Source organism: Crinia signifera, chromosome 5, assembly GCF_055691185.1.
Source record: "Crinia signifera chromosome 5, ASM5569118v1, whole genome shotgun sequence".
Taxonomy (NCBI): Eukaryota; Metazoa; Chordata; class Amphibia; order Anura; family Myobatrachidae; genus Crinia; species Crinia signifera.
Window position 1 is genome coordinate 5,303,022 of NC_139221.1, and position 13,966 is coordinate 5,316,987.

A 13,966-nucleotide genomic window follows, 5' to 3' on the forward strand; every position below is an offset into this window, starting at 1 on the left:
TCCAATACAACACACCTCAACACCCAATACACTAGATATCCAATACAACACACCCCAGCCATCCAATACAACACACCACAACACCCAATACACCAGCCATCCAATACAACACACCACAGCACCCAATACACCAACCATCCATTACTACACACCACAACACCCAATACACCAGCCATCCAATACAACACACCACAGCACCCAATACCCCAGCCATCCAATACAACACACCACAACACCCAATACCCTCGCCATCCAATACAACACACCCCAACACCCAATACACCAGCCATCCAATACAACACACCCCAACACCCAATACACCAGCCTTCCAATACAACACACCCCAACACCCAATACACCAGCCATCCAATACAAACACACCGCAGCACCCAATACACCAGCCATCCTATACAAACACACCACAACACCCAATACACCAACCATCCAATACAAACACACCGCAGCACCCAGTACATCTGGCATCTTACCGCCTTGTACTGGAATAGCTGTGCCAGCTCATCACGGGTCTCTGACTTATGAGCGTGTCCCTGCCAATGGTCAGGCATGTAGTGTATGTGTGCCAAGACACACTGCAGCAGCTGCTCCGGGCACCACACCATGTGCTCATCTGGTATGAAGGACCTGCAGGAAGAGAGATAGAACGGTGCCAGAGGTAACATGGTAGAACAGTGGCTAACATTGCTGCCTCACTGCAGTGATTCCCACTAGGACCCCATCTGTGTGGAGTTTGCATGTTCTATGGATGTGTGGGGGTGTGTGTGTGGGTGTACACCTTTCTGTAACTGTACTCCATACACCTCAGCATGCCCTTTCTACTGCCTGGCTGTTATCCCCCATGGATCACCAACCTGGCTACTGTGACCATCACCCCGAGGACAGTGGTGGTGGTCAGGATACTCTGCTATCCCCCATGGGTCACCCACCTGGCTACTGTGACCATCACCCCAAGGACAGTGGTGGTGGTCAGGATACTCTGCTATCCCCCATGGGTCACCCACCTGGCTACTGTGACCATCACCCGAGGACCGTGATGGTGGTCTGGATATGCTGCTATCCCCCATGGGTCACCCACCTGGCTACTGTGACCATCAACCCGAGGACAGTGATGGTGGTCAGGATATGCTGCTATCACCCATGGGTCACCCACCTGGCTACTGTGACCATCACCCCGAGGACAGTGATGGTGGTCAGGATATGCTGTTATCCCCCATGGGTCACCCACCTGGCTACGGTGACCATCACCCTGAGGACAGTGATGGTGGTCAGGATATGCTGCTATCCCCCATGGGTCACCCACCTGGCTACTGTGACCATCACCCCGAGGACAGTGATGGTGGTCAGGATATGCTGCTATCCCCCATGGGTCACCCACCTGGCTATAGTGACCATCACCCCGAGGACAGTGGTGGTGGACAGGATATGCTGCTATCCCCCATGGGTCACCCACCTGGCTACTGTGACCATCACCCCGAGGACAGTGATGGTAGTCAGGATATGCTGCTATCCCCCATGGGTCACCCACCTGGCTACGGTGACCATCACCCTGAGGACAGTGATGGTGGTCAGGATATGCTGTTATCCCCCATGGGTCACCCACCTGGCTACTGTGACCATCACCCCGAGGACAGTGATGGTGGTCAGGATATGCTGCTATCCCCCATGGGTCACCCACCTGGCTACTGTGACCATCACCCCGAGGACAGTGATGGTGGTCAGGATATGCTGCGATCCCCCATGGGTCACCCACCTGGCTACTGTGACCATCACCCCGAGGACAGTGATGGTGGTCAGGATATGCCATCCCATCCCCCATGGGTCACCCACCTGGCTACTGTGACCATCACCCCGAGGACAGTGATGGTGGTCAGGATATGCTGCTATCCCCCATGGGTCACCCACCTGGCTACTGTGACCATCACCCCGAGGACCGTGATGGTGGTCAGGATATGCTGCTATCCCCCATGGGTCACCCACCTGGCTACTGTGACCATCACCCCGAGGACAGTGATGGTGGTCAGGATATGCTGCGATCCCCCATGGGTCACCCACCTGGCTACTGTGACCATCACCCTGAGGACAGTGATGGTGGTCAGGATATGCCATCCCATCCCCCATGGGTCACCCACCTGGCTACTGTGACCATCACCCCGAGGACAGTGATGGTGGTCAGGATATGCTGCTATCCCCCATGGGTCACCCACCTGGCTACTGTGACCATCACCCCGAGGACCGTGATGGTGGTCAGGATATGCTGCTATCCCCCATGGGTCACCCACCTGGCTACGGTGACCATCACCCTGAGGACAGTGATGGTGGTCAGGATATGCTGCTATCCCCCATGGGTCACCCACCTGGCTACTGTGACCATCACCCCGAGGACAGTGATGGTGGTCAGGATATGCTGTTATCCCCCATGGGTCACCCACCTGGCTACGGTGACCATCACCCTGAGGACAGTGATGGTGGTCAGGATATGCTGCTATCCCCCATGGGTCACCCACCTGGCTACTGTGACCATCACCCCGAGGACAGTGATGGTGGTCAGGATATGCTGCTATCCCCCATGGGTCACCCACCTGGCTATAGTGACCATCACCCCGAGGACAGTGGTGGTGGACAGGATATGCTGCTATCCCCCATGGGTCACCCACCTGGCTACTGTGACCATCACCCCGAGGACAGTGATGGTAGTCAGGATATGCTGCTATCCCCCATGGGTCACCCACCTGGCTACGGTGACCATCACCCTGAGGACAGTGATGGTGGTCAGGATATGCTGTTATCCCCCATGGGTCACCCACCTGGCTACTGTGACCATCACCCCGAGGACAGTGATGGTGGTCAGGATATGCTGCTATCCCCCATGGGTCACCCACCTGGCTACTGTGACCATCACCCCGAGGACAGTGATGGTGGTCAGGATATGCTGCGATCCCCCATGGGTCACCCACCTGGCTACTGTGACCATCACCCCGAGGACAGTGATGGTGGTCAGGATATGCCATCCCATCCCCCATGGGTCACCCACCTGGCTACTGTGACCATCACCCCGAGGACAGTGATGGTGGTCAGGATATGCTGCTATCCCCCATGGGTCACCCACCTGGCTACTGTGACCATCACCCCGAGGACCGTGATGGTGGTCAGGATATGCTGCTATCCCCCATGGGTCACCCACCTGGCTACTGTGACCATCACCCCGAGGACAGTGATGGTGGTCAGGATATGCTGCGATCCCCCATGGGTCACCCACCTGGCTACTGTGACCATCACCCTGAGGACAGTGATGGTGGTCAGGATATGCCATCCCATCCCCCATGGGTCACCCACCTGGCTACTGTGACCATCACCCCGAGGACAGTGATGGTGGTCAGGATATGCTGCTATCCCCCATGGGTCACCCACCTGGCTACTGTGACCATCACCCCGAGGACCGTGATGGTGGTCAGGATATGCTGCTATCCCCCATGGGTCACCCACCTGGCTACGGTGACCATCACCCCGAGGACAGTGATGGTGGTCAGGATATGCTGTTATCCCCCATGGGTCACCCACCTGGCTATAGTGACCATCACCCCGAGGACAGTGGTGGTGGACAGGATATGCTGCTATCCCCCATGGGTCACCCACCTGGCTATAGTGACCATCACCCCGAGGACAGTGATAATGGTCACGATATGATGTTATCCCCCATGGGTCACCCACCTGGCTATAGTGACCATCACCCCGAGGACAGTGGTGGTGGACAGGATATGCTGCTATCCCCCATGGGTCACCCACCTGCTACTGTGACCATCACCCCGAGGACAGTGATGGTGGTCAGGATATGCTGTTATCCCCCATGGGTCACCCACCTGCTACTGTGACCATCACCCCGAGGACAGTGATGGTGGTCAGGATATGCTGCTATCCCCCATGGGTCACCCACCTGGCTATAGTGACCATCACCCCGAGGACAGTGATGGTGGTCAGGATATGTTGGACAGTGAGCACGTCTTCGTCGTACACCGTCAGGGCGATGAGGACAGCCAGCAGGGACCCGGCGAAGAAGCCAATGTTCTTGGCAGCGATGGCCAGCAATGGGGAGGCGAAGGAGTTCATGTACTTAGTAGCAGGTTTATAGCCACGACTCAGCCGCGCCTGCAGCTCATGCGTCAGCTCATTGAAGTGGCGCAGATAGAGCCGGCCATACAGCGACCAGCGCCTGGCGCCCAGACTTCCCGGTTCCCTTTTAATCACTTCGGTGTAACTGAAGAAGGCGTAGAGGATCTGCCAGACTAGGATGAAGGGACAGAGGAACAGGTTGGCCAGGCCCAGGAGGATAATGGTCCGGCTCAGCTCCGCAGCTAGCTCCAGTCTCTGGCCGGGGCGCTTGTACTTGGGCTGAAGGTTCCACTTGTTCTGGAAGAGAGAACCAGGACCCCAGAAAAAGAGAAGCTCCAGGTTGTACTTGAGGCCCTGGCTGAGGAAGGTGACCTCCCCGACCATCGGCAGGCGGAAACACACCGGAAGAAGGCTCTTGTTCACCATGGCCACCATGTAGTTCTTAAAGCGCAGGATGCGATGGTAGATGTCCAGTTCTGTCAGCTCCTTTTTATGCACGCACATGGGTTGCTCCCTCTGCAGCGAGACCAGGCGCCCCTGCACCTCCTGCCAGCTGAAGTTACAGAGCTCGTCCTGCTCCGCGGGGGACATGAGGGGAGGAGAGAGAGATGGTGTTAGGGGTGGGAGAGAGACGGAACCCACTGCACCCCCCCCTACTACATAGCGCTGAGCTCGTCCTGCTCCGCGGGGGACATGAGGGGAGGAGAGAGAGATGGTGTTAGGGGTGGGAGAGAGACGGAACCCACTGCCCCCCCTTACTACACAGCGCAGAGCTCATCCTGCTCCGCGGGGGACATGAGGGGAGAGAGATAGTGTTAGGGGTGGGAGAGAGATGGAACCCACTGCACCCCCCTACTACATAGCGCTGAGCTCGTCCTGCTCCGCGGGGGACATGAGGGGAGGGGAGAGAGATAGTGTTAGGGGTGGGAGAGAGATAGAACCCACTGCACCCCCCTACTACATAGCGCTGAGCTCGTCCTGCTCCGCGGGGGACATGAGGGGAGGAGAGAGATAGTGTTAGGGGTGGGAGAGAGATGGGACCCACTGCCCCCTCCCCTACTACATAGCGCAGAGCTCGTCCTGCTCCGCGGGGGACATGAGGGGAGGAGAGAGATAGTGTTAGGGGTGGGAGAGAGATGGAACCCACTGCACCCCCCTACTACATAGCGCTGAGCTCGTCCTGCTCTGCGGGGGACATGAGGGGAGGAGAGAGATAGTGTTAGGGGTGGGAGAGAGATGGAACCCACTGCACCCCCTACTACACAGCGCAGAGCTCATCCTGCTCTGCAGGGGACATGAGGGGAGGAGAGAGATAGTGTTAGGGGTGGGAGAGAGACGGGACCCACTGCACCCCCCTACTACACAGCGCAGAGCTCATCCTGCTCCGCAGGGGACATGAGGGGAGGAGAGAGATAGTGTTAGGGGTGGGAGAGAGATGGGACCCACTGCACCCCCCTACTATACAGCGCAGAGCTCATCCTGCTCCGCGGGGGACATGAGGGGAGGAGAGAGATAGTGTTAGGGGTGGGAGAGAGACGGAACCCGCTGCAGCCCCTTACTACACAGCGCAGAGCTCGTCCTGCTCCGCGGGGGACATGAGGGGAGAGAGATAGTGTTAGGGGTGGGAGAGAGATGGAACCCACTGCACCCCCCTACTACACAGCGCAGAGCTCATCCTGCTCCGCGGGGGACATGAGGGGAGGAGAGAGAGATAGTGTTAGGGGTGGGAGAGAGATGGAACCCACTGCACCCCCCTACTATACAGCGCAGAGCTCATCCTGCTCCGCGGGGGACATGAGGGGAGGAGAGAGATAGTGTTAGGGGTGGGAGAGAGACGGAACCCGCTGCAGCCCCTTACTACACAGCGCAGAGCTCGTCCTGCTCCGCGGGGGACATGAGGGGAGAGAGATAGTGTTAGGGGTGGGAGAGAGACGTAACCCACTGCACTCCCCTACTACACAGCGCAGAGCTCATCCTGCTCCGCGGGGGACATGAGGGGAGGGGAGAGAGATAGTGTTAGGGGTGGGAGAGAGACGGAACCCACTGCCCTCCCCCCTACTACACAGCGCAGAGCTCTTCCTGCTCCGCGGGGGACATGAGGGGAGGAGAGAGATAGTGTTAGGGGTGGGAGAGAGAGACGTAACAAAACTGCACCCCCCTACTACACAGCGCAGAGCTCGTCCTGCTCCGCGGGGGACATGAGGGGAGGAGAGAGATAGTGTTAGGGGTGGGAGAGAGATGGGACCCACTGCCCCCCCCCCCCCCCCTACTACACAGCGCAGAGCTCGTCCTGCTCCGCGGGGGACATGAGGGGAGGAGAGAGATAGTGTTAGGGGTGGGAGAGAGATGGGACCCACTGCACCCCCCCTACTACACAGCGCAGAGCTCATCCTGCTCCGCGGGGGACATGAGGGGAGGAGAGAGATAGTGTTAGGACTGGTAGAGAGATGGAACCCACTGCCGCCCCCCCCCCAACTACACATCGCTCGTCTTGCTCCACGGGGGACATGAGGGGAGGAGAGAGAGATAGTGTTAGGGGTGGGAGAGAGATGGGACCCACTGCACCCCCCTACTACACAGCGCAGAGCTCATCCTGCTCTGCAGGGGACATGAGGGGAGGAGAGAGATAGTGTTAGGGGTGGGAGAGAGACGGGACCCACTGCACCCCCCTACTACACAGCGCAGAGCTCATCCTGCTCCGCAGGGGACATGAGGGGAGGAGAGAGATAGTGTTAGGGGTGGGAGAGAGATGGGACCCACTGCACCCCCCTACTATACAGCGCAGAGCTCATCCTGCTCCGCGGGGGACATGAGGGGAGGAGAGAGATAGTGTTAGGGGTGGGAGAGAGACGGAACCCGCTGCACCCCCTTACTACACAGCGCAGAGCTCGTCCTGCTCCGCGGGGGACATGAGGGGAGAGAGATAGTGTTAGGGGTGGGAGAGAGACGTAACCCACTGCACTCCCCTACTACACAGCGCAGAGCTCATCCTGCTCCGCGGGGGACATGAGGGGAGGGGAGAGAGATAGTGTTAGGGGTGGGAGAGAGACGGAACCCACTGCCCTCCCCCCTACTACACAGCGCAGAGCTCTTCCTGCTCCGCGGGGGACATGAGGGGAGGAGAGAGATAGTGTTAGGGGTGGGAGAGAGAGACGTAACAAAACTGCACCCCCCTACTACACAGCGCAGAGCTCGTCCTGCTCCGCGGGGGACATGAGGGGAGGAGAGAGATAGTGTTAGGGGTGGGAGAGAGATGGGACCCACTGCCCCCCCCCCCCCCCTACTACACAGCGCAGAGCTCGTCCTGCTCCGCGGGGGACATGAGGGGAGGAGAGAGATAGTGTTAGGGGTGGGAGAGAGATGGGACCCACTGCACCCCCCCTACTACACAGCGCAGAGCTCATCCTGCTCCGCGGGGGACATAAGGGGAGGAGAGAGATAGTGTTAGGACTGGTAGAGAGATGGAACCCACTGCCGCCCCCCCCCCCAACTACACATCGCTCGTCTTGCTCCACGGGGGACATGAGGGGAGGAGAGAGAGATAGTGTTAGGGGTGGGAGAGAGATGGGACCCACTGCACCCCCCTACTACACAGCGCAGAGCTCGTCCTGCTCCGCGGGGGACATGAGGGGAGGAGAGAGATAGTGTTAGGGGTGGGAGAGAGATGAAACCCACTGCACCCCCCCCCCACTACACAGCGCAGAGCTCATCTTACAACACAGTGCAGAGCATGTCACATACACCCACAACACAGTGCAGAGCATGTCACATACGACAACACAGTGCAGCGCATGTCACATACACCCACAAAACAGTGCAGAGCATGTCACATACACCCACAACACAGTGCAGAGCATGTCACATACACCCACAACACAGTGCAGAGCATGTCACATACACCCACAACACAGTGCAGAGCATGTCACATACACCCACAACACAGTGCAGAGCATGTCACATACACCTACTACCGAGTGCAGAGCATGTCACATACACCCACAACACAGTGCAGAGCATGTCACATACACCTACTACCGAGTGCAGAACATGTCACATACACCCACAACACAGTGCATAGCATGTCACATACACCCGCGACACAGTGCAGAGCATGTCACATACACCCGCGACACAGTGCAGAGCATGTCACATACACCCGCGACACAGTGCAGAGCATGTCACATACACCCGCGACACAGTGCAGAGCATGTCACATACACCTACTACCGAGTGCAGAGCATGTCACATACACCCACAACACAGAGCATGTCACATACACCCACAACACAGAGCATGTCACATACACCCACAACACAGTGCAGAGCATGTCACATACACCCACGACACAGTGCAGAGCATGTCACATACACCCGCGACACAGTGCAGAGCATGTCACATACACCCGCGACACAGTGCAGAGCATGTCACATACACCCGCGACACAGTGCAGAGCATGTCACATACACCCGCGACACAGTGCAGAGCATGTCACATACACCCGCGACACAGTGCAGAGCATGTCACATACACCCGCGACACAGTGCAGAGCATGTCACATACACCCGCGACACAGTGCAGAGCATGTCACATACACCCACGACACAGTGCAGAGCATGTCACATACACCTACTACCGAGTGCAGAGCATGTCACATACACCCACAACACAGTGCAGAGCATGTCACATACACCCACAACACAGTGCAGAGCATGTCACATACACCCACAACACAGTGCAGAGCATGTCACACGCCCACAACACAGTGCAGAGCATGTCACATACACCCACAACACAGTGCAGAGCATGTCACATACACCCACAACACAGTGCAGAGCATGTCACAAACACCCACAACACAGTGCAGAGCATGTCACATACACCCACAACACAGTGCAGAGCATGTCACATACACCCACAACACAGTGCAGAGCATGTCACATACACCCACAACACAGTGCAGAGCATGTCACATACACCCACAACACAGTGCAGAGCATGTCACATACACCCACAACACAGTGCAGAGCATGTCACATACACCCACAACACAGTGCAGAGCATGTCACATACACCCACAACACAGTGCAGAGCATGTCACAAACACCCACAACACAGTGCAGAGCATGTCACATACACCCACAACACAGTGCAGAGCATGTCACATACACCCACAACACAGTGCAGAGCATGTCACATACACCCACAACACAGTGCAGAGCATGTCACATACACCCACAACACAGTGCAGAGCATGTCACATACACCCACAACACAGTGCAGAGCATGTCACATACACCCACAACACAGTGCAGAGCATGTCACATACACCCACAACACAGTGCAGAGCATGTCACATACACCCACAACACAGTGCAGAGCATGTCACATACACCCACAACACAGTGCAGAGCATGTCACATACACCCACAACACAGTGCAGAGCATGTCACATACACCCACAACACAGTGCAGAGCATGTCACATACACCCACAACACAGTGCAGAGCATGTCACATACACCCACAACACAGTGCAGAGCATGTCACATACACCCACAACACAGTGCAGAGCATGTCACATACACCCACAACACAGTGCAGAGCATGTCACATACACCCACAACACAGTGCAGAGCATGTCACATACACCCACAACACAGTGCAGAGCATGTCACATACACCCACAACACAGTGCAGAGCATGTCACAAACACCCACAACACAGTGCAGAGCATGTCACATACACCCACAACACAGTGCAGAGCATGTCACATACACCCACAACACAGTGCAGAGCATGTCACATACACCCACAACACAGTGCAGAGCATGTCACATACACCCACAACACAGTGCAGAGCATGTCACATACACCCACAACACAGTGCAGAGCATGTCACATACACCCACAACACAGTGCAGAGCATGTCACATACACCCACAACACAGTGCAGAGCATGTCACATACACCCACAACACAGTGCAGAGCATGTCACATACACCCACAACACAGTGCAGAGCATGTCACATACACCCACAACACAGTGCAGAGCATGTCACATACACCCACAACACAGTGCAGAGCATGTCACATACACCCACAACACAGTGCAGAGCATGTCACATACACCCACAACACAGTGCAGAGCATGTCACATACACCCACAACACAGTGCAGAGCATGTCACATACACCCACAACACAGTGCAGAGCATGTCACATGTACTCACCGAGGGGATCTTCAAGGCCCGGACATAGAACTTGCGGATCTCCCAGTAACTCAGCAGGTTGCAGAACATCTTTACCAGACGGTAGAGCCAGAAGATGGCCGCCATAACCAGCAAGAAGATAATCCATCCGCTGGCCTGGATCCTGCGCATAGAGGAACGGATCACCACAGACGGTCTAATAGACATACTATGTACAATGCAGGCGGTCTAATAGACATACTGTGTACAATGCAGGCGGTCTAATAGACATATATACACAATGTAGACGGTCTAATAGACATATATACACAATGTAGACGGTCTAATAGACATACTATGTACAATGCAGACGGTCTAATAGACATACTATGTACAATGCAGGCGGTCTAATAGACATACTATGTACAATGTAGCTGGTCTAATAGACATACTATGTACAATGCAGGCGGTCTAATAGACATACTATGTACAATGCAGGCGGTCTAATAGACATACTATGTACAATGCAGACGGTCTAATAGACATACTGTGTACAATGCAGGCGTCTAATAGACATACTATGTACAATGCAGGCGGTCTAATAGACATACTATGTACAATGTAGCTGGTCTAATAGACATACTATGTACAATGCAGGCGGTCTAATAGACATACTGTGTACAATGCAGACGGTCTAATAGACATACTATGTACAATGCAGGCGGTCTAATAGACATACTATGTACAATGCAGGCGGTCTAATAGACATACTATGTACAATGCAGGCGGTCTAATAGACATACTGTGTACAATGCAGGCGGTCTAATAGACATACTGTGTACAATGCAGGCGGTCTAATAGACATACTATGTACAATGCAGGCGGTCTAATAGACATACTGTGTACAACGCAGGCGGTCTAATAGACATACTATGTACAATGTAGCTGGTCTAATAGACATACTGTGTACAATGCAGGCGGTCTAATAGACATACTATGTACAATGCAGACGGTCTAATAGACATACTGTGTACAATGCAGGCGGTCTAATAGACATACTGTGTACAATGCAGGCGGTCTAATAGACATACTGTGTACAATGCAGGCGGTCTAATAGACATACTATGTACCATGCAGGCGGTCTAATAGACATACTATGTACAATGCAGGCGGTCTAATAGACATACTATGTACAATGCAGGCGGTCTAATAGACATACTGTGTACAACGCAGGCGGTCTAATAGACATATTGTGTACAATGCAGGCGGTCTAATAGACATACTATGTACAATGCAGACGGTCTAATAGACATACTATGTACAATGCAGGCGGTCTAATAGACATACTATGTACAATGCAGACGGTCTAATAGACATACTATGTACAATGCAGGCGGTCTAATAGACATACTATGTGCAATGCAGACGGTCTAATTAGACATACTATGTACAATGCAGGCGGTCTAATAGACATACTATGTACAATGCAGGCGGTCTAATAGACATACTGGGTGACATTCTATGGGATGAGATAAATGCGCATTTTTTATATCGCACCACTTTGCCCTTTTTAAAATCGCAAGATTGGCCCGTTTTTCGCATATTTAATGAGATGCGAAAAACGGGCCAAATAGTGCGAATAGGTGCGAGGTGGTGCGATGTCTTTAGTCCTGAAAATGTGCGATTTTCATGTCTGAAAATCGCACGTTTGCAGGAAAGCGCAAATTAATGCCACAGCCGGGGGACACTTATTATATAAGGTCCCGCGGCCAAAGCATTAACCCCCTGGCTGGTCAGCATGGGCAGGGGTCCTGGGGAAGTGGGGACCCCCCCAAAGAAGGGGTCCCCCCCTCCAGGACTTACCAGCCCATGCTGAAAGTCCCCGATGCCCCTGGGCGGTGGGCATCGGGCTGATGTAAAGTGTAAAAAAAGAATATAAACTATTGTTTTCTACTGTAGAACTATGAGTCCCAGCAAGCCTACCCCGCATGCTTGGACTTGGAGAACCACAAGTCCCAGCATAAAGGGGCATTAAAGAGCCCGCTGGCACTTGTAGTTCTACAGTACAAAAAATAGTGAAATAAAACACACTGACACCCTGAAAAATAAAAGTTTAATACATACATAACACACACACTGATACTTACCTACCTAGAGCCTGTAGGTCGGTCCCCGGACTTTCAGCATGGGCTGGTAAGTCCTGGAGGGGGGGGGACCTCTTCATTGGGGGGGTCCCCACTTCCCCAGGACCCCTGCCCATGCTCACCAGCCAGGTGGGCTTTGGCCGCGGGACCTTATATAATAAGTGTCCCCCGGCTGTGGCATTACCCTGCTGGCTGGTTGGGTCCGGTGCTGGTTCTTAAAATACGGGGGACCCCTAGTCATTTTGTCCCCCGTATTTTGGGAACCAGCGCCGGACCTTGAGCCTGGTGCTGGTTTCATTAAATCAAGGGGACCCCTATTTGTCGGGGACCCTGATTTTATGTCACCAGCACCGGCTCAATGAGCCCGGGGCTGGTTATGCTCTGGCGGGGGACCCCGCGCTCGTTTTTTTTTATTTTAATTTGCGCTTTCCTGCAAACGTGCGATTTTCAGACATGAAAATCGCACATTCAGGACTAAAGACATCGCACCACCTCGCACCTATTCGCACTATTTGGCCCGTTTTTCGCATCTCATTAAATATGCGAAAAACGGGCCAATCTTGCGATTTTAAAAAGGGCGAAGTGGTGCGATAAAAAAAATGCGGATTTATCTCAATACATAGAATGTCACCCAGTATGTACAATGTAGACGGTCTAATAGACATATATACACAATGTAGACGGTCTAATAGACATATATACACAATGTAGACGGTCTAATAGACATATACACACAATGTAGACGGTCTAATAGACATATATACACACAATGTAGACGGTCTAATAGACATATATACACAATGTAGATGGTCTAATGGACATATATACACAATGTAGATGGTCTAATAGACATATATACACAATGTAGATGGTCTAATAGACATATATACACAATGTAGACGGTCTAATAGACATATATACACAATGTAGACGGTCTAATGGACATATATACACAATGTAGACGGTCTAATAGACATACTATGTACAATGCAGGCGGTCTAATAGACATACTATGTACAATGCAGGAGGTCTAATAGACATACTATGTACAATGCAGACGGTCTAATAGACATACTATGTACAATGTAGCCCGTCTAATAGACATATATGCACAATGTAGATGGTCTAATAGACATATATACACATTGTAGACGGTCTAATAGACATATATACACAATGTAATCGGTCTAATAGACATATATACACAATGTAGACTGTCTAATAGACATATATACACATTGTAGATGGTCTAATAGACATATATACACAATGTAGACGGTCTAATAGACATATATACACAATGTAGACGGTCTAATAGACATATATACACAATGCAGACGGTCTAATAGAAATATATACACAATGTAGACGGTCTAATAGACATATATACACAATGTAGACGGTCTAATAGAAATATATACACAATGTAGACGGTCTAATAGACATATATACACAATGTAGACGGTCTAATAGACATATATACACAATCCATACGGTCTAATAGAAATATA

General features: G+C 53.1%; 1 protein-coding gene across 1 annotated transcript in view; it reads right to left on the reverse strand.

The window, feature by feature from the left end:
• The window catches only part of LOC146079877 (autophagy-related protein 9A-like), a 55,877-nt gene that overhangs the window by 28,859 nt on the left and 13,052 nt on the right, over positions 1-13,966 (reverse strand). Inside the window, exons 6-8 of the mRNA XM_083186555.1 lie at positions 10,354-10,495; positions 3,950-4,698; positions 489-642 (exon numbers count right to left, since the gene is read on the reverse strand). Of these exons, the coding sequence (XP_083042681.1) occupies positions 489-642; positions 3,950-4,698; positions 10,354-10,495 (1,045 nt within the window). The remainder of the gene's footprint in view (positions 1-488; positions 643-3,949; positions 4,699-10,353; positions 10,496-13,966) is intronic.